The sequence below is a fragment of the Antechinus flavipes genome, chromosome 3 (genome assembly GCF_016432865.1).
Source record: "Antechinus flavipes isolate AdamAnt ecotype Samford, QLD, Australia chromosome 3, AdamAnt_v2, whole genome shotgun sequence".
Taxonomy (NCBI): Eukaryota; Metazoa; Chordata; class Mammalia; order Dasyuromorphia; family Dasyuridae; genus Antechinus; species Antechinus flavipes.
The window spans coordinates 30,992,407-31,015,396 of record NC_067400.1 but is presented as its reverse complement, the minus strand read 5'-3'; the positions used below and the strand labels follow the sequence as shown (position 1 = coordinate 31,015,396).

The 22,990-nt window shown below is 37.3% G+C and overlaps 1 protein-coding gene across 1 annotated transcript in view; it reads left to right on the top strand.

Annotated features, from left to right (window-relative positions):
- Positions 1-22,990, top strand: part of SPATA16 (spermatogenesis associated 16) — a 296,094-nt gene that overhangs the window by 40,401 nt on the left and 232,703 nt on the right. Inside the window, exon 2 of the mRNA XM_051983185.1 lies at positions 633-1,256. Coding sequence (XP_051839145.1) covers positions 633-1,256 — 624 coding nt within the window. The remainder of the gene's footprint in view (positions 1-632; positions 1,257-22,990) is intronic.

Sequence of the window (22,990 nt, the reverse complement as noted above, 5' to 3'; positions counted from 1 at the left end):
ACTTAGAGATAAATAAATTAATAAATAAATAAGACAAAAAAAAAAGGAAAGCCTGTTCTGAAAAATGGTGTTTAAAGCTGTGTAAAATTAACATTTTCATTATTAATGGAAAAATGAGGGAGGAAAATCGGCTTCCCACATTTCTGGAAGCCTTTCATTGGCACCAGCTGTGGTTAAGAGAATTCTTTCTCCTCCAAAGCCTATTATGCAGGTGAGTGGTGTATTTTATAATGAGTTCTAGGCCACCTGCCTTTAATATCAAGATGGATATTTCGTCTTTTTTGTCCTCAGCGGATGTGCCTAAGATCTTCCCATTTGGTGCATCTCTGTACCTCATAAAAATGAGCAGAAGATGTTGTTGTTTGGCTATGGGTGATTATTTTTAAGATGTTTTCTAAAATGTGTTTCTGAAAATACTTTTTGAGAATAATAATAATAATATTGAAACATATACTGCCCTAGGTAAAGTAATAAGTCAGCAAAAGCTATAGCCAGAGATTTGCCTCAAATGTGATTACCTATGAAGAATAAAGCAGTAGCCCTAAGTGGATTGTGGCAGTGACTTAAATGATCGAACTGGCTTAGATTGTTTTTCATAACTCTTCCTCTCTCCCCACCCCCATTCCCTCTAGGAACATTCGGGGGATCCGATGGATTCAAGGAGTCTGGAGAATGCTGGGAACAGGACCTGCCACGATCAGATGGTCCCGAAGATGAACGTGAGCAAAAAGATCGTGATGTTGGCCAGCCCGCTCCACGCTCTGGACATGCCCCAGGAGGTGAAGAAAAGCTGCCCCGAGAAGCAGGGGGAGATGGGGAACGAGAGGGTCAAGATGACCAAGGCGCTGAAGGAGAAGCAGAGCGGCGAGCTGGACAGAGCCGGCCTTAAGAGAAGGACCGAGAGCGAGGAGAAGCCCCCCGCCCTGAAGCGGGAGCCCCGGGTCACCGAGCTGGAGAGCCAGCTGATCGCTCTGCCTTTGCCCCACATCCCCCTCAAGAACATCATGGACGTGGAGATGAAGCTGGTCTACATCGACGAGGAAGACGTCACGTACGAGTTCGTGGAGGCGCTGGTGTCCACCGCGGCGCCGGCCCCCTGTCCGGCGGCTGACATCGCGGACGCTCTGAACGCGCCCCACTTCGGCTTTCTGCCCCAGATCGACAAGTGGCTCCAGGTGGCCCTCAAGGATGCCAGCACCTGCTACAGGCAGAAGAAGTACGCCGTGGCGGCGGGGCAGTTCAGAACCGCCCTGGAGGTAGGAAATTACCGAGCCGCAGGTGGGTGGTGGAGGCTGACGTGGGGAAGGAGGAGATGGTGATGGCCCAGCATGGGGCTCGGGACACGAATGAACCCAGAGAAACCTGGGGGGCTGCGGGCGCTGGGAGGGACACCACCCGTACAATCAATCACGTCCACCTGCACATTGCCAGAGAGGGAGGTTGGCACCCTAAAGCCTCAGGTTTGCGTCCTCCCTCTGATCCATGCTGACTACGGGACAAATTACTTAATCTTTGGGCCCCAATCGCAACTCTCTCAATTATATGGTTACTGTTCTTGGAGCTGGGAAGTCCCGAGTTTGAATCTTGCTTCAGATACCCTGTGGAAGGTACAAAACTGTTCTAAGCCTCTTCATCTGTAGAATGAGGAAGTTGGACCTGAAGATCTCTCAGGTTCCTTAGGGCTCTAAATCTGTGGTCCAGTGGACAGAATTTGGAACCTAAACCAGTGACATCATAAGCTCAGGCTAATTGAACAACCACAATAACAGCTGTTGTTTAGTGCTTTTAAGTCGCAAGGTGTAGTGGACAGAAGGCTAATCTCTAGTCAGGGAGATGTGCCTTCGAATCTCCTCTCACACTCACTGGACAGGTGACTTTGGACAAGTAGCTTCCCCTCTCAGTGCCCCAGGCAAGCCTCAGAGAGTCTCTGATGCATAAAAAGTGTCTTACTGACAGAGGAAGGGTCCTCATTAGGGAATTCCACATATCAGTGAAATCCTAAGTTCATTCTAAACACACGCACCTATGTGCATATCTATATGTATGGGAACATGCATATATATAAATATGTGAATATATGCATTCCTATTTCTGTGTATGTGGGCAATACACATATATACAGTATTATATCCCAGGTCTGTTCTTGGCATTAATGTTCTTAAAACACTTTATATACATTTTCTCATATAAGTATAAATACATATGTGCAGTATATACATATGTATAACGTGTGCATTGTGATATATGTACATTGTAAATATACATATATTTATAATATGTGTACAGTATATATATAATATATGTACATATTTATAAAGCACTTTGCAAATCTTGGAGAGCTATATACTTATACATACATGTATATATTTATAATATAAGTGACATAATATATGTTTGAAGCACTATATATGTATATACACACAATTATTCCTATACGTGAAAAATTTTATATTAAATGTTTTGCAAATTTCTAATCAGAGGGAATTTTGAACATTATACATATATGTGTATATATTTCCATGCACATATGTACACACGAATATATACATGTACATACATCTCGGTGTGAGTGTCTGTATATTTGTATATGTATCTATATCTCTCTATGTATTCTTGTTGCTCTCCAAGGCTTTCCTCATACACATCTTTTTTTTTTTTTTTTTTTAAGATTTTACATTTTATCTGGGTAAGAATGCAGGGGGCTGATCATAGACTTCATCTACTACTAAATAATATGGGAGCTTTGTTCCATTTCAGTCCCAAACTGATTTGTTCCTCTCTAAACTACCTGATAGTCCCACATTCCCAGAGACTCCTCATACCAATGTCAAACATAGTGTGGACACATCAATTTAGCCCATTGCAGTTTCCAGCTGGCTCAAGAGATCTGCCAGTCTTAGCAGCTCCAACTCCATCAGCTGAAACTCTAAATGTGTACCACTGTGACTAGCCCACAAGTCCTTCCACACCAAGAATGGCAGATCCCTGAGGTATCTGTGAAAATAATATGTTAACCCTACAAGTTGTGGGCTACTTAAGAGAAGAGGTTTGTGATAGGTGATTGGGATAGATAATAATGAAGGGAAGAGAGAAAAGCACACTTTGCTTAGAAATAGCAAGTGGACTCTGCCATATTTTGTGACTTCCTCGAGTTCTACTCAGCTGCACATGGTTGAGAGATAAGGAGATGAATGATGGAAATTATCCAAGTGGATATGGACAAGATGTGATTGATGACTGAATAAGAAACCAGGGTAGTCAAGAGTAGAGCACAGTCTAGAACTGAATTAGTTCACCCCTGAGTCAAGACCAGGAAAGCAAGAGGCTGATGACCTGATAAATTACTGTCTCAGTGAGAATGACTCACAGTGAGGATGAGAAGTCACAGTGAGGATGAAAAATAGGATTGGGATGGTGAGACATAAGAAGAGTTTGGATGATAAAAGTATGATCAAGTAAAGGGATTTCAGAGTTCTGGAATACAGAAATAGGTGGGCGACCAGGCAGGGAGTTAGGTTCTTATTCTTCTTTTAAAATAATATAGGAAGGTTCTCTCTGGGAAAAAGTAGGTTTCTTGGGGAGGTTTTCTGGAGGCAGTCTTAGTATCAGTTCAGATCAATAATTACCCCAAATGCAGCCAGCTGGTAAAAATGCAAATATTTATTTCTCCTTCCAAGTCTTGTCTCTTTCCTTGGGCCCGGATAGCTAGATTCTTAGAGGCTTCTCTCTCTGCTTGGTTCCAAGAGCTCCCTCCAAATGTCTCCAAATCCAAAGGTTTGTCCTTCAGCCTCTGCCTCTGCTTTCTTCAGCTTCAGCCAGCACAAAGATGAATCTGTCTCTCTTGCCTTCCAAAGTAATTCTCTCCTGGCTCTAGCTCAACTCCGACTCATGGCTTCTTCTGACTTGACGCTCTCCTCTCCATGTAATTTGACTGAATTCTGCCTGAGAGCCTCTGTCTGTATCTTATATATGAGAGAGAGGAATTGTGGGATACGAGAGAGAGAGAGAGAGAGAGAGAGAGAGAGAGAGAGAGAGAGAGAGAGAGAAAGAGAGAGAGAGAGAGAGAGAGAGATTGATTGAGATTATGGGTTTCTCCCATAGTGCTCTCTGGCCCTAAGAGCTTCAAGGGAGGTATGAATTCACAAAGTTACAAAGTTTACTTTGTGAATCTCCCATACTTGTGAGCTCCAATGAGTAAAGGTGCAAACACAAGCATTGTATTAATTAGTTCTACTTAGTACCTTGTTTCAGGTTCTGGCCCAAAACATCTTCTTGTAAGATCAGATCAATAATCTGTAAAGATTCCAACAGCAGGGTACGTTTCAGGCTGTTTCCATGATTGTCTGCCCCTGACTTTTATGGAAGAGAACCTGACTGCAGAAGCAAACTCCATAGGGCTGTGCTTTATATCTGTGCTCTCCCCTGATCCCCTCCAATGGCACTTAGAGGAGGGTACTACAGCATGAAGGTCTTCATCTCACTTATGATGAAATAAGTGATTTTGCCCAGGGTCACACAAATGAGGGCCAGAGGTCAAATTCGATCTTTGCTCTCTTACACCAAAAAAGGCAAAAAGACAGATCTGTTAAGTGAGAGAAAATGTTCATGACAAATCAAATCACAGTAAGAATTTCATGAGGAATTAGGCTTCCACTATGTTATTCCAAGATCAGGAAAAGCCACAAACGACCCAAGTTTTTAAGCTCTTCTTATAGGATTTATGTCTGGTTTTATTCCACCAAGTGAATAAATTAGAATTCTGATTGGAATCCTAGAAGTATGCTAAATCACTTTCATGAATGCAGAATGAATCTGCCTAAACCTCCAATCCTTAGAATGCCAGGGAAGAAAATGGGCCCTTGAGACCAAACTGGTACAGCTTGTGAGCGGAAGAAGAACTAGGACCTCAGAACCTAGATTTTCCCCTGGGATTCTTTTTATTATCCCTCTACAAGGACATCCAAAATCTTGGAAAATGAGTCACATTCCCCAAATATCATTGACTAAGAGTGTGACAGTGAAAACATCTACCCTGCCAGTAATGATAGTAATGACTCAAAAAGAATGCTCAGAGAATGGATATCTTGGCCCCTTTGGCAATCAGGCTGGTGAAGTCTGTGGTCTCCTCAGGATCATGTTTTTTTTTCAATGCATAAAATAAGATCACAAAGGAAATAAGTTATGTTGCAATATAATTCTAAAAATATATTTTTTAAAAAAAGGTCATAGACTCCAAGTTAAGTACCCTTAACAGATGATATTCTCGATAGATCTATTGTATCAGATGTTCCCTAAAACAATGCTGCTCTCAGTCCATCTATAGTTTTCCATCCTGTGTGACCTAATTTTTCACTATACTCTTCTTTTTCTATGAAATTCAGATAGACTCAATTCTATGATAAGCCACTATCTTGCTACTCTTTCATATCCCATGTTATAGCACCTGTTGCACAGTGGATAGAATAACTGCTATTGTAGTTGAAGAAAAGTATTAAGATAAAACCTTATCCTCTGTGATCTCATGGAAGCATCCTTAGACCCACTCTAGAATCAGATAGGACAGAAAGAATGTTAGTCCTTTAATCTAATTCCCTTATGATTTTATATCTTCTGGTAGATTGTATATCTCTTTTATAGTGTAAAAGCTTCATATTCCATGAGCTTGGATATTATGAGAATTTGGTATAATGGCACCTTTTAAAAATATTAATTTTAACAGATTGATGTTTTGTTCAGATGATTTTAGACAGTAGCTTGTTTTGTCATAATTGTCTGATTTAACTACGGTTTGTTGAATGGGTTTTCTAAGACGTCTTGACATATGTATTTGTCGCATAAAGATTTGTCTTTTGTTAGTCCCTGAAAGACAGTGAGCTTCTGACATTTAATTCTAGCCACTATGTCATGTCTTGCTAGCTATCCAGTAGGTGCTAGGTTTTTGCTGCCTCCACTTATGGGTTGTATTGTTCCAATTCTCTTATTACATGAACTACCAGTGATCACAAGACTCAGGCTTGGTAATAATAATCTTTTTTGTAATTACTGGTAACAATAGCCTGATTTCAAAATGGCATTATAACCTACTTTATTTCCACAAGCAAATTACTGACTAATTTTTTTGATGCTTCTTTTTCAACATCATGTTGTACTTTACATTGGATGTTGCTTGTGGAAGGTTTTTTGGTTCCATTCTTGAATCATAACCATTTCATAGGCTACATCTATAAGTAATTCAAATTTCAATTTTAATTATCCCAGAACAACTCAGTGATGTGTATATTATAATCAGCCTTTTCAACTGCTTGATAAAATGATGTCTGCTTGCTCCAGAAGTTTTTCTTGAAGGGTTTTGTTTTGTTGAGTGTGTGCTCCAAAATAGCTTATCAATCCTTTGCTGCTTTTTTGGAAAGGGGATGTTAATCTAGCTACCTTAGGATCATGACTCCTACTTCTTCACTAGTATTATCCAAGTTTTTGAAAGAACACTTTCTAAATCTATTTGGTCCATTTCCCATTTTCAAACGTGTACATTATTATTGTTTAAGTATTAATTGCTTTAAATATATCCATATAGCTTAACCTAGATTTCAGAATGTCGGCTCATATTCAGCCTCAGCTTTTAGGATAACTTGCCTAGAAGAGACCAGTGTTTGTAGGTATCACCGCTAGTTCCTCAATTTGACCTCTAGATTCGATATTGAACCTTTTGTATTTTGCTTTTCCTTGGAGAACATGAGGAAGTTCATATATTGGATTAAAGTGACATTTTTGTATCCTAAGAGAAAGATTCTATGAGTTAAAGAAACTTGGTCATGTATTTTTTCAGTGGAACCATATAGCTTGCAGTCATTCATGTACATGGACATGAAATGATTATTAAAGTATTTTGGCTTGACTTCCTCTCTTTTTGGAAGTCATATTTAATTTTATTTAGAACAGTTGATAATGCATTCCAGTCTAGTAAAATTATAATGGGCTTGTCCTAGCTCCCTAAAATAACCCTATCCATTGTATGATTTGTTTTTAACATTATTATATTGGTGTCACATTTAAAAAAAACAGTTTTCCATGTGTACATCAATTGCTCCAGTGTTCTCACTTTGATCTTTTTTAATATATTTATATTCCAAACTTAAATAACCTGTGAGTGAGGAATTGCGATAAAGGCATTGTGAGAATCTGTATAGACAGAACAGACATTAATTTGCTTTGGGGTACACTGGTCAATAAGTATTGAGTTGACAAATTGCTTTTTACACCATATGTACTTTTTGACACTAGTCTTAGCTTCAAATTTTTATAGGGTATTTTTAAAAATGATAAAAATTGTGAATATTTTTGTTTTTTAACTCTTATCTGGCCTGCATTTGTAGGCCTTGTTGCCATTCTCACTCCTTGGTCAAACAGAAGTGATGCGTTCTATAAAGAAAAAAAGATCAATTTTACAAGGAAGCTGGTAAGATGCATTGTTAGTAGTTCATGAACCAAACATACAGAGTTTGAGCCAATTGTGATCTTATATAGCCCTACCAATTTCCATTTTTTGCAAAATAGCAATCTCCCCTTCTTTGACATAACCATTTGGCTATATAAAGCCAACAACATGCAAGGTTTCTTTTTGTCATTTGATCCAGTTTGTGTTTTTATTACATTAGACCTCTTATAACCTCATGGTTACACAGAAATTTTCTACATTCTTCCTTCTTTGGGGATTTCCTTATGCCTCTGATTTATTTACTTCCCACATCTCTGTAGTAAAGTTTTCGATTAATGTTGAATCACTTATTTTGTTCTTTTGCAGGTTTGATTCTTCACATAACCTTAACCTTTTGGCTTTGGCTTTGATTATTGTTGTTATTATTGTTGTATTTTATTATTGTATGGTAACAGTGAGTATATTAAGGTCATTCATTGTTGGTCTTTAGAATTCCAAGTACTGAAATAAGTGGTCCAATTGAGTTGACAATCATATTAGGCTAAAAGAAACCTCTTTATAGATCTTTAGAGCAAAACCAGGATTCCTGAAGGAAGAAAATAAAGATTATCAATTCCCATGGATTCAATTACTCATCCCTCTGCTGATGATTTTCATATCTTTTTATTTGACCATAGCCTCTCTACTTGGGTGTTTCTACCTATTAGAGATCTTAAACTAAATATCATGTGCTTGTGTCCAACTCTTTCTGACCCCATTTGGTTTTTTTTTTTTTTGGCAAAGATACTTGGCCATTTCCTTTTCCAGCTCATTTTACAGATGAGGAAAAGAAGGCAAACAGAATAAAGTGGCTTGCCTAGGCTCACACACTTAGTTTCTAAGACTACATTTCAACTCACTTTCCTGACTCCAAAACCAGTGTTCTATTAACTGTGCCATCTAGCTACTGAATGTCTTGTAGACATCTTAAATTAACATGTTCAAAACTGAAGTTATCTTTCCCACCAAATGCTTCCCTCTTCCCAATTTCCCTATTACTACCTAGGAAACCACCATCCTCGCAGTCACGCAAGCCCATAATCTGGATGTCATTCTTGATTCCTTCCTCTCTCTCTCTCATCCCTCATATCCAATAAGTTGCCAAGAGCTGCTGATTCCACCTCTGCAACATCTCATCCCCTTCTCTCCTCACACCTGCACTATTGAAATCACCCTGTGGTTGGCCCTCTTTCAACAAGTCTTTCCCCATCCCAGTCCATCTTTCATTCAGCTGTCAAAATGACCTTCCGGAAGTACAGATCATCTTCCTATTTAGTAACACAATCGTAAAATCTTCTTTTTGTATTCAAAGTCCTTCATGACCTGCTCTCCTCACCTTTCAAGTCTTTTTACACCTTCTAACGTCCATACACACACACACACACACACACACACACACTCTCTTGATCTCAGAACTCTGCTGCAGCTGCTGGTAAAATTTGGATGTTGACACTAATTACTGGTAATTAGCAAAGGTCATTACTGTAGGACTAAAACTTAGCTTGGACATCTGGCTTAGTTTTCATGGGAACATCTAGGGAATCCACCCTTCTGACCTCACCTGGAATGTGTCTAATAAATCAAGCCTATGGACAACTGAAACTCTTTTTTCAGCATTGTTCCTCTTCTTTTTCTCACGTTTCTTCCAGAAGTCTGACAATGCTATGATCTCATGAATGTAGTTACTAGAGATGGCTCGTACCTGCCTCCTTATCCTGTGTGCTTTTGTCCTCAGCCTCCTTTAAATGCTCCATAGATGGTCTATCCAGTGTGCTGGAAGCTGTATTCTCCATCTCTTTACATTTTGTGAATATCATTGGAGCATATAAGTGGTGATAGGTTATTTTTCTCCTTCTGTGCCCGCTCATCTTTTCCAAGGTCATCTCCTAATTGTTTTTCGAGGATAATTCCTCACGGATAGTATCTTGCTGACTTTGCCCACAGACTATGCATTTTCTTCAGTGCCCTTTATTTAACTTTAATTCTTCCTAACTCTCTAGACCCCTTTCTCTGTTCCCCAGCAGCCTTCTCACCCTAGAAGATCCCTCCACCTCCACAGAGCCTTCCTTAAATTTATTGGTTCTTTTTAGAACTTTCATTTTAAGGGAATGTCCAAGTCACCCACTTTTATCCTTTTATTCTCTCTATACTCCTGATTCTCTAGACTTCATCTTCTATTGTGCCCTTCTCCCGTCTCTAATCTCCCAGATTTTCAACTTCCTTTTATGTGCTGTCTTCCAGAAATTCTTTCTTTTTTCTCCTATTGGACTTGTATCTCTAGGATTTAGCATAGTACTTGCTACATAGTAAGCGCTAATAAATGCTTGTTGACTTTACTAGAACATTTTATTCCTTGTATTACTACAATTTCACTAGAAAGTTATTATTGGAAAGATAAAAAATATAAGCCTTTATTTTGGGGAGAAGATTCAGATCATTAGAAATGGTGTTTAGTTTCCCAAAAGCAGCTCTTGCTGTCCTGATCATTTTTATATCTAGAATTCCTGAGGGAATGTACTGCATCCCTCCTATTCTATTGGCATTTTTAGGACTTATTTAAATATCTTCAATAATTAGGACTGAGGAAGGTTCAGAAAAGTACATGGAATCATAGATCTTGACCTGGGAAGAACCATCTTCCCCCTAAGGAAACTGAGGCAAACAGTGTCATAAATTTGAACCCAGATCTTGATTCAAATCCAATACATTATCCTTGATCACACAGAAACTGACCTAAGGCAGAATTATACAATTGGAGAATTAGAAGCCAATGAGTCTGAATTCAAATGTAAAGTCCAGAGCTTGGAATATGAAAGCAATAGATCAAAAAAAAAAAAATGCAGACCCATGCTGAATGAGGCATAGGAAGAGGCTAACTCATTCTACAGATCCCAGAGAATCAGGTGATTGTCACAGCATAGTTAATAGAGTACAAGAATTCATTCTTTATTCCCTATATGCCATGACTGACAAGTGACCAAAGTACTGGATTTGGGTTTAAAGGACTTGTACCTATTATTTTCTCATTGTCAGTGCCTTTCCTCTGAGATTACCTTGTTGAATTGAATATGAGACTTATTTATGAAGATAAAGAGACATAATCAGAGTAGGATGGTGTATAGTGCCCTTGTTCTGGAGCAAGAGGATTTGGATTCAAATCTCACTTTTTACCTACCTCTATAACTTAAGGCAAAACACTTAGTCTCCCCACACCTCAGTTTCCTCATTTATAAAATAAGGTATTTGGACTAAAATATATGGCTTCTGAAGCTGCTCAAAGCTCTAGATCTATAGTTCTATGGACAGGGCTTACCTGTCATTTTTTCATTTATTTCTTTACTTTATTATTCACTCTCCAGTATATGGATAATCTCAAGACCAGCATGGGTATGTTTAATGAGATCCATTCCCAAGAGATTGACTTACAAATGAAAGATATTTATTTAAATCTTGTAAAGGCTTAAAGGAATCTGCCTCACTTGGGAGAGTACCTATCTCTGTGAAAGAAATTCCAGTACTAGGAGAGCCTCAAGGAAGTTATTCTTTTATTCCTTGGGTTTTTGCACTTGCAGTTTTCTCATGCTCATTAAAAAAGCAAATGATTCATCTTAATAACCACTTTACTGCTTAGACGAAAAAATAAAACAGGGCTAGACACTTTACCAGTAGTTAGAACTAAAAGAATCCAAACTTTTTCTTCATTTCTCAAGGAAACTTTCTATGAGAGTCATGTACCTCACACACACACACACACACACACACACACACACACACACACACAAAAGAGTGATTGATTTGCTAAAGACCTAATGGATAAGTTTCATAAGCAGGAAATTTTCCATATTCCACAGATGGCTATTATTTTGTTTGATACAAACTGTAAAGTAAATGTTGGTATCACTTTTATTTTTTTTAATTTAACAGTATTTTATTTTTCTAATTACATGTAAAGACAATTTTCAACATTTGTTTTGGAAAGATTTTGAGTTCCAAATTTTTCTCTCTCCCCAACATGGCAAACAATCTGATACATATTATGCATGTCCAATCATGTAAAACACATTTCCAAATTAGTCATGTTGTAAAAGAAGAAACAGACCAAAAATATACACAAAAAAGTATGATTTGATTTGTATTCAGCATGCATCATTTTTTTCCTCTGGATGTGAATAGCATTTTCCATCATGAGTCTTTTGGAATTGTCATGGATCATTGTATTGCTGAAAGAGCGAAGTCAGTCAAAGTTGATTAATCATTACAAGAGTTACAGAGTAACAGAGATACCAAATTCTCCTAATTCTGCTTACTTCACTTTGCATGTTCATGTAAGTCTCTCCAGGTTTTTCTGAAATCTACCTTTTCAGCATTTCTTATAGCACAATAATATTCCATTACATTCATAAACCACAACTTGTTCAGCCATTCCCCAATTGATGGGTAGCTATTCAGTTGCCAATTATTTTCCTGTTGGTGTCATGTTTAAATGAAGTTTCTGTTTGGAGATTAATTCATTGCCCAGACATTGATTTCTTATATATTAACTTCCTGTTCAATGACCAACTTATGTATGGCATATTGAAGGAACAAATCTGGAGAATCAGTCTTATGAAGAAATTAAAACCATTTCTAATCATATAAAAAAATGCTCTAAATCACTATTGATCAAAGAAATGCAAATTAAGACAACTCTGAGATACCACTACACACCTCTCAGATTAGCTAAGATGACAAGAAAAGACCCATGACGATTGTTGGAGGGAATGTGAGAAAACTGGGACATTGATACATTGTTGTTGGAGTGGTGAACTAATCCAACTATTCTGGAGAGCAATTTGGAACTATGCCCAAAGGGCTAATAAAACTGTGCATACCCTTTAATCCAGCAGTATCTCCACTGGGCCTGTATTCCAAAGGATCATATAAAAAGGCAAAAGGACCCATATGTATAAAAATGTTTGTGGCGGCCTTTTTTGTAGTGGCAAGAAATTGGAAACTGAATGGATGCCCATCAGTTGAAGAATGGCTGAGTAAGTTATGGTATATGAATGTTAGGGAATATTATGGTTCTGTAAGAAAAGATCAGCAAGATGATTTTAGAGAGGCCTGGAGAGACTTATACGAACTGATGCTGAGTGAAAAGAGCAGAACCGGGAGATCATTGTACATGTAATGATCAATTCTGATGGATGTGGCACTTTTTTTCCCCCCATCTATTTATTTATTTATTTATTTATTTTTATCATTTCTGGATTGGGAGCTCCAGAAGCTACTGCTTCTTTCTTTTTTTATTTACAAAATATATGCATGGGTAATTTTTCAGCATTGACAATTGCAAAACCCTTTGTTCTAATTTTTCGCTTCCTTCCCCCCACCCTCTCCCCCAGATGGCAGGTTGACCAATACATGTTAAACAAGTTAAAGCATAAGTCACATACAATATATGTATACTTGTTTATATAGTTATTTTGCTGTACAAAAAGAATCAGACTCTGAAATAATGTACAATTAGCCTGTGAAGGAAATAAAAAAATGCAGGTGGACAAAAATAGAGAGATTGGGAATTCTATGTAGTGATTTACACTCATTTCCCAGAGTTCTTTCCCTGGGTGTAGTTGGTTCAGTTCATTATTGCTCTATTGGAACTGATTTGGTTCATCTCATTGTTGAAGAGGGCCACGTCCATCAGAATTGATCATCATATAGTATTGTTGTTGAAGTATATAATGATCCCCTGGTCCTGCTCATTTCATTCAGCATCAGTTCATGTAAGTCTCTCGAGGTCTTTCTGAAATATTCCTTCTGGTCATTCTACCACAATTTATTCAGCCATTCTCTAACTGATGGGCATCCACTCTGTGTCCAGTTTCTGGCCACTACAAAGAGGGTTGGGATGTGGCTCTTTTCAACAGAGAAGCCAGTTCCAGTGATCTTGTGATGAAGAGAACCATTTGCACCCAGAGAGAAGACTATGGGACCAAGTATAGATAACAACATAATATTTTCACCTTTTTATTGTTGTTTGCTTGCATTTTGTTTTCTTTCTCATTTTTTTTCTTTTTTGATCTGGTTTTTCTTGTGCAGCATGATAATTATAGAACTATATATATAAGAATTGCACATGTTTAATCTATATTGGATTACTCACCACCTAGAGGAGGAGATGAGAGGACAGGAGGAAAAAAAATTGGAACACAAGGTTTTGCAAAGGTGAATGTTGAAAATTATGCACATGTTTTGAAAATAAACAGCTTTAATCAAGAAGGGGGGAGAGAGAGAGAGCGAGAGAGAGAAACAGAGAGAAAAAGAGAGAGAGAATCAATCAGCATCTTAATCTTAAATATTCTTAATCTTAAATATATTCTGGTATATAATAAATGCTTGTTGCATGACTGACAGACAAAATAATGTTGGAATATTAATGATGAGCAATAACAATGACATAAAAAGTTGTCTTATAGAGGATAGAGCACTGGACTTTGAGTGAGGATGGCTTATGTCCAAGTTTCACCTCTGACATCTAGTGGCTGTGGGACCCCAGAGAAGTTAATTTATCTCTTAGCACTCTAAGCTATTCAAGCTATCGTAAGACTCTCAAGTTACATGGGAATGATCTTCATCATCTGGTACCAGAGGTACCTGTATGAGTCCAAAGCTATAAATGATGTTGCTTAAACCACAAAGATCTCAAACACATTGAAACGGAGAAGTGAGGGTTAAAGGTTAAACAGAGCCAAATTAGAATCTATACCTGAGTTGCATACCTATAAATTTCTAAGCTGTATCCCAAAAAGTATCTCACATTTTTACAAAGTTTTTTTATTATAATTTAACAGAGGAACATGTTGCCCAATATAGTCTTTTTTTGAATTTCTCTAGTACTTATTTAGATTACTCAAATAATATTTAAATGCTGTCTTATAATGTAATGAGGATCTTATAAGTATTATACTTAGATAATTTAATATAAAACATGAAATTATTTTATGCCTGATAAGTATAATGGGGGTACATTGCAGATCTTCTAAGAAGATATTCTCTACTTAGTGGATGCTAGGCAACCTTTTCTGGAATAATCATGATCATATATGAGGGAAGTACTATGGGGAGACAGATTGTAGACTGAGACAGAGCTGGGAGTCAATGGCTCTTTGTTAAAAAGTTCATGGTCTCTTCTGATGAAGTGGACCTCAGATCTTCCTCATGCTCTGGGAAGCCTCCTTCCAGGGCCTTCCACTTATAAAGTTTTCATACCCAAATATGCAAAAAAAAAAAAAAAAGGAAGATAAAATACAGGATCTCATTGGTTGACAGACCTTACTAACATCAAAAATGACCTATCAGCAGAGTTATGAATTGAATGAAGAAGGAATCTCTCCACTGATCAGGTGATTGTAAATGGATGAGCTTCTCCTTAGGTGAGGCAAGAGGAAATGGTACAATCTTTACATATGCCCCAAGAACATAAGAGGGAACGCTTTCCATACCATATCACCACCATGATCATGGGACGTGATCAAAACAGGATAGAGAGAGAGAGAGATCTTTGTTGGCATTGTTGTGCAAATGAGTTTCATACTGACAAACAAGTAATGAATTACATTAAAATTGGAGGCACATGATAGGACCCTTCTGTTATAATCTATTTTCCTATATGACATGCAAAATATGGATTGATATACTATTTATTCTTATACATATTATTAGATGACTGAATAGAGATGAGTATGTTGAAATAATTATGAACAATTATTATCTTTTATAGAATCATACTGAACTAATACTGATTAGAATGAACAGAGGTCCTCAATTAATTGACTTTTTCATCTGTACTGTCATTTCCTCAAATGGACATGTGATCTCAGAAAGCTTGTGGGTTCCGCACATGTACCAGACTCCATAATTATTGTTTAATATATGTGTGTCTTATCTCACAATCTAGATTGAGCATAAGCTTCATGAGAGGGGATCTTATCATTTGTTTATCTTATCATATGGTTCATCATACAGAGGAGTCATCAAACTAATATACTTCTTTCCTATGAGAGCCCTTTTTAGGAAGAGAATTTGATAGATTTTGAAAGGTTAGGGAGAATAGTGTCAAGAAGCAAAGAGACCAGACCTTCATAATTCCTTGTGTGGATGAAGAAGGGCTGAATTTAGTGCAGAAGCATAAAGGTAGACTAATGAACAAATCAGAAATATGATCAAAAAGCATTTTCTCCTTTACTGAATTCCCAGATGTTCACAAATGTGCTTCTAAATCCAGTTTGACTGATGACACAATCCAAAATGATCAGAAGGTCTATTTACACTAAGATATAGATAGCACAAACATGAACTCATACATTATAGCTCAGACAACTAGAATGGAACACGTGACCAAGAGATGTGCAAATAGTTTTGATGAGAGTTCCGATAAACACAATCAACATTCATTAAATGCCTGCTTTTTGCCATGCCCTCTGCTAGGTGCTGGGGTTACAGAAATAAATTGAAACATTCCCTTTCCTCGAGATGCTTATATACATTGAAGGAGGCAACAAGCACAGATATGAGTTTACAACAAATAAATACAGACTAGTTTGGGAGCAAATAAGTGGTGCAGTAGGTAGGGCACCCCAGAGTCAAAAAAAAAATCATCTTTCTGAGTTCAAATCTGGCCTCGGACACACTAACTGTAACTTATTTTAACCCTGTTTGCCTCAGTTTTCTCATCTAATGATTTTGCAAATGAAATGGCAAATTACTGCAGTTTTGTCAAAAAGAAAAAAAGAAAAGAAAGACATTAAATGGGGTCATAAAGAGTCAGACACAACTGAAATGACCGAACAAAAATGTACATACTTTAATATATAAGCAATCCTTATGGATAGAAATCCTTGATTGCAAAATGAGAATGTGACAATGTTAACTAAGTGGAAGCACATGGATTTTGGCTCGACTTTGACAACATATCAGATACAACCAATCTACTGATTATTCAAACTCTCATAGCTGATCTATGGCTGCTCCAGATTATGATTTTCTTTTGTTGCTTAATTTTAGGGCATTTTGCTCTCAAAAACTTGCTTCCGAGAAAGTATCAGTTAAGAAAAAAAGGGAGGAGGATAAATGGGTTTATTTTGTAACTTGGTAGTATCTGTTTTTGTTTTTTTTTTTTAGTGGTGAGGTTGATAAGACCATTGGCTAGAATGATTATTTGAGTTAACCATGGACATACGCACATATGCACATACATATATTCTTGCTAACTGGAAAGACATGGCAGCTAAGAGCTATAGCAGTTTAGAATGCAATTTTGTATAAAACCTCATAGAGACACATATGTGTAAGAAAATATTCATAGCAACATTCATTGTGACAAGGCTGGAAACAAAATATGCGCAAAACAATTGGCAGCAAAAATTGTGTTTTATATGAATGTAATAGAATATCAGTGTTCCGGATGGAGTCATGAATATGAAGAATTCAGAGAAATATGAGACAACTTGTCAAGTGATAGAGCTTTAAAATAAATTAAAAAACAAAGCCAAGAAAAATCTATATAATGTCTACAGCAGTGTGCATAAAGACAATATTACAGCTGCAAAATCCATGTCAAACATAACAGACAATCTTCTAAGAGTTAAAGCAAATGTCTTCCCTTTTTAACAATCTATAAAATATCAAAGTGCTAAGTGATGTATATAACAGTTGCAATCATGTCAGTATATGCCTTTTTCTTAACTGTGTTTGGCAGATGTAGTTAGGAAAGAGGGCAAAGTAAAGAAATTGGTTGGGTATTTATTGGATATATTTTGTATTAAAACCAGACTTTTTTTTAAAAAACCCTACAAAGGAAAATAGCACCATCTTATAAAAAAATGAGAAGTAGTGGACTGGAAAATGAGATTTAAAAAAGAAAACTTAGTTTAGGAAGCAAATAAAACAAACAATCCCCAAAATACTTAAAGATGGACAGAAAGAAAGAGGAAAGAAGGGAAGGGGAGGGGACAGTAGAGGTGGAGAGGAGAGGGGAGGGGAAGGGAAAGGAAGAAAGGAAGGAAGGATAGGAGGAAGGGAGGATGGGAGGAAGGGAGGAAGGAAGGAAGGAAAGAGGAAAGGGGGAGGAAGAGGATTGGGAAAAAGGAAAGAAGGAAGGAAGATTGGGATGAAAGGAAAGATGGAAGGATGACAGACTAGATAGATAGATAGATGGATAGATGGATGAATGGTCAGATGGACAGATGGTTACCAAGCACTGTGCTAACACTAAGGATACAAATACAAACACACAAGACAGTCTTTTCCTCAAGGAGTTAATATTCATGGGGGAAGACACACACAGTGGGGTACCTGAAAGTAATACGGGTACACACACAACACCATGCTGAAGAGATGGCCTGGAATGATATGACAGAGTAAAAGCTCCCTTCTCAGCAAGCAGATTCAGGGATGGTATCCAGACCTTCAGTGGGAGAGAAATGAGCTCACCACCCAAATAAGGGACTTGAGTGACTTATATACCTATTTTTTCTTCTCCATAAAATTCTGGCAAGAATGTTCTAATCCAATACTAAGTTTATCTGTGATGAAAATATCAGAAGATAATAAACAAGAGTCTACAGAAGACTGCATCGCTATCATTGTCCTATTGATTGAAAGGTATAGGTCATAGAAGATCCCATTCGCCATTACTTGATTATATTTTTTAAAATGCTACAGATCAAAAAGATATCTTTAAAGGTTCACCCCCAACAAAGTGTCTCCCATGTAGTACTCATACAAGATTTCTCCATGTCAACACCAAAGATAACTTTTTTGACAGGTCACTAAACTTCAATATCAAGAAAGGCTTAAAGAAGAAGATGCAAGTTAATCAATGCCTTGGTCACTACTGTAGAAAATGCCAGAGCTGAATCCATACCTAAGAAGGATTCTCTGACTGACAAGCTCCCTATTTATGTTGTCCTGTTTTATCAAGTGGCAAAATTCTATGGAACTTCTTAAAAATGATCCCCAAGCACATGTAAGAGATCACCCTAGCAATCCAGTGAGGAAAGACCAAGTTAGTGAAGACTGCCTATTATCTGTGTTAGGATGCACAGGATGCAGAGGATAGAGGCAGTCCATCGAATCGGTTGGTCCTTCAGCATGACTTAGGGTAGGGACTACAGCTGGCTAAAAAAGTATTCCCAAAATTGATGAATTGGAAGAGAGTGCTGTGGATGGCATTTGGGGAAATGGTCATTAATTTCAAGGTCCCCAGAAAAAAAAATATATTTTAAATATCAGTATTGTTCCAGTGGTAATATGCCTATATCATGCTCTTCAAAGCATCTTGTGCAACACTACAAAGGGCAGTAAAGACACATGTGGTCAGCAAAATTCTGCTGCATCATATTATCAATGCTGATTTGTGTCCCAGGAGTAACATGGAGGAGACATTTGGGGAGCTTAAGATAAGAAAAGGTAGTAGTCTGGTCATGGAGTGGGTTATAGATGATCAGTATACCTGTGTAATATTAGGAGACAGATATACCTGTGTGATATTAGGAGACAGAGAAGAAGGTCTCTAGGCTGAGGGGTAAATTTGGTGCAAAATATTTTAAGGGAGGTCACGAGTGAGAGCCCCACAAGATAGACAGGCAGGCAGAAACGGGTTGCAATCTTTATTGTTAGAGTGTTCACACTAGTGAAAACACAGGTTCATTAAAATACTGAAGCATATATGTATGTAGACATCATTATGTATTCATGTTAAAGCATATCAAAAGCCAATACAATGGATTGGTGAGTGCTAAGGGACTGGTTGATTTAAGTAGGATTCCAATGAAAGTCTCCACTCAAGTCCTCTGAAATCCCTCACCAAGATGTTGAGGCTTAAGAAGTCCTGCCAAGTTGGAATAAGGGACAACCTGGCAGTTGACTATGTCTTTCAGAACCAACCTGGAAAGAGAATAATCACCAAAATATTGGCTATCAGGCAGTGGATTTTTCCAGCCACAGCAGCTCATGAAATAGTCCACTCAGACACAGAGGATTTAGGATCTTTCTTGTGGTGGGAATAATCACATTGTAGAAATTACAAATCCTTTACACATTGAGATCTAGCCAGAATAAGAGCTCAAAGGAAGTTTGTTTTGTAAATGTTAGATTTCATTTTATGTAGCTAATTTAACAAACATTTGTTAATCACCTATTCATGCCTATATAGGTATTAATTCACATTAGAATTGGAAAATAATTTCTGTTGTCTGACATGAGTTGCCTATAAATCACGTTACATCAAGAAGAAAAATTCTTGTGATTGTGTTAGTTTGAGAACTCCCATCACTAGGTCAAGTGATGACTTGTCTACAGTGTACAGTCTTAGACTCTTGTGTGAAGCTCACAGAGGCTGGCCAGTGCATGTGCATCTCGTACTGAAATTTGAAGCAAGGTTTTCTGGGCTCCAAGTCCAGTATTCTATCCATTGTATAAATCACAATATTACTTTAGGGCTAAGTCTTAGGAAACCTCAAGAGAATCAAAGGTCATGGAGATTTCATGAGCTCAAATGTGTCTCTCAAATTTATTGGTTTTTTGGTTTCTTGGATTTGATGGCATTTTTGCTTATGATTTGGATCAGAACAAAAGGAGGAGCAGCTATTCCAGATCTCCTTGTTTGTCCTAGCTTGTGACAAAGAGGAGGGTATGGACATGCATCCCCAGCAACAGTAAGTAGGGGAAAGGAGGACTGAGAATACTAAGAATAGGCAAAAGATGCTAACTAGCCTGGGAGTGAGCTGGTGACATCTGGGAAGATCATCAGAGACAAGACCAGAGCCAACTCCAGATCGGGGCTGGAACAATATCTTTGATTGAGTGTTATCAAGTGGAAGCCAGACCACAATTTCTTACACCTCCAGCCCCTGCATTTTCCCTAAGGTACTAAGTAAAAGGAAATCCTTTACTAGTGCATTAATCTCAATCTTTTCCCTTACATTCTGGGAGAAGAAGTGAGAAGAATAGAGGTTAAAAAAACGCAATGTTGTCTGTGATATTATTGCAGATTAATAATTGGAGCGTGGTTTTGTTGATATTTGTTTTGTTTTAGTGGGTTCCCTCATTGGAGATTTTCAAGCAAAGGTCAGATGATCAAATGTCAGATGTAATGTAGAAGTGATTCCTTGGTGAAAAAGCTCTGATTAGATACTTACCGAGGTCCCTTCTACCTTGGAAATTCTTTTTACTCTTCGTTTTTTAGCTATGTCTTAACTCTTCACAACTTCATTTAAGGTTTTCTTGGCAAAGATACTGGAGCAGTTTATCATTTCTTTTCTATCTAATTATTTTACAGATGAGGAAATTAAGGCAAACAGGATTAAGTGTCTTGCCCAAGTTCATACAGCTAGTGCTGGAGACAGATTTGAACTCAGGAAGATGTCACACTCAATTCACTGTCCTTTTATTAAGTTATAAATAAAAAAAATAGTTTTAGGCAAATTGAAAAAAGAAAATTCCATTTTTAAAAATATTCATTTAGAAATAGTGTTTGAAAAAATAAAATAAAATAACAAAAAGAATAGAATCTGTATTAATAAAATTTTAAATATATAATCACCTGTATTTGTTGATTTATTGTCACATTTTAATATTTGAAACAAAAAATTAATGAAGAAATAATTTTATTAACTTAGATTTGGAGAGAAATGCAACATGCTAATAAGTAAATTCTTTTCATAATTTACTGTTTCTACATAGGTGTGTTATGTGTGATTGCACATGCATGTGAAAGTCTTGAACTTTGAGCTGTCTGGGCACATTACTTTGGATAATGCCCAAAGTGTTGACTTTGTGATAAGGATGATAATTATTTGTTGGCACTTGCAATTTTGTACAAAACAAATAAATGTGTTTTAATAGAGTTATATGATTAGCCAAAAATTAAATTCACAAGAATTCAATATTCACACTTCCTGGTGCCTCCTCAAAGTGTGAAGTTTGAAAGCTGGTAATTTCACACCAGTTGGTTCTTTTGTTTTTATTTTTAACATTTTAAGTTTCATTCAGTAATGAATGAAAAAAGTAATTCAGGTCTGTTAAGAGACAGAGACAGAAGCAGAGAGACATAGAAACAGAGAGAGAGAGAGAGAAGAAACAGAGAGAGGGGGGGGAGAGAGGGAGAAGGAGAGGGAAGGGGGGAGGGAAAGGGAGGGAGAGAGAAAGAAAAAGAAAGAGAAAGAAAGGGAGAGAAAGAGGGAGAAAGAAAAGGAAAGGGAGGGAATAGAATCATCTCCATCAGCACCTCTCTGAAATTAAGAGATACCAGTGCTATTTCCAGCTTTCAAGGCCCTGAGTATTTAAGCATTGTCTACTATGTTCAAGGCATTATACTAAGAGTAGAGGACACAAAGATAAAACTAGTCAGTCCCCACCCTCAAGGAATTTGTAGTCCACCAGTAGCAGACAATACATACATATAAAGGTAAATATAAACTCTACATGAAATAAATTTCAGGCAATGAGGAAGTATTGGTGATCTGGGAAGGACTAGAGTAATAGCATTTGAGTTATCTTGAAGGAAACAAGGGATTTTTAGAGGTGGGGAGGGGAAGGGGGGTAAGAAAGGAGTATATTTTAAACTTAGAGAACTATCAATACAAAGGAATGAGACTGGAAATGAAACAAAATATATGAATAAGAAGATCGGACTTCTTTTGACTAGATGTAGAATGTGTAAAGAGAGTAGTGTGTAAAAATTGGAAAGTTGGGTTGGAGCTAGGTTATGAAGGCCTTTAAATACCAAACAGGCATGTATAGTTGATCTTAGAAATAATAGGGAGCCATTAGAGTTTATTAAGTAAGAGAGTGATAGAGTCATAGTTTCTCTTTGGGAATATCGCTTTGGCAACTATGTAAAGGATGTCTTGAGGTAGAAAGAGGCATCAGGCAGGGACCAATTAGGAGGCTTTCACAGGTGAGAAATGACAAGGGCCTAAATTGGAAATAGTTTTGTTAACAATAAATAAAAGTAAGTTGTTGTATAATTATCCTAACTAGAGAGTTGGTAAGATATTAGCTTTAATGTGTGTTGGTTTTGTCATTGTGGCCTTTTGGGGGGCTGAGAGGAAAAGTGGGAGAAAGGGATACGTAGAGAGATTAATATTTAGGCCTCTTGGGGCAGGCTAGATGTAGTAAATTCTCACACATTAAGTCCTAGATTGACAGGATTCTAGCTTGGTGAAGATAGAGGCAGGAGGGTCAACTCATAGCAGGAAGATTTTCTAGGAGTCTGAGGCTGATATCTAGTGATTACTCACCAATCAGCTTGGATCTTAACCTCTTTCTTAATCTCTAGTCCCATATCTCCAAATGTCTCTTAAATATCTCCAGCAGGATGTGTTATACATAACTCATGTGTCCAAAATTGAACTTATTATAATATAAGGGAGATGGAGTTGATGAAAATGAGTTAATTACAGAAGGAACTGAACCATAGCCATTCCAACATGCTCACTATAAGTGAAATAAAACTAAAAGAACGGAGCTACT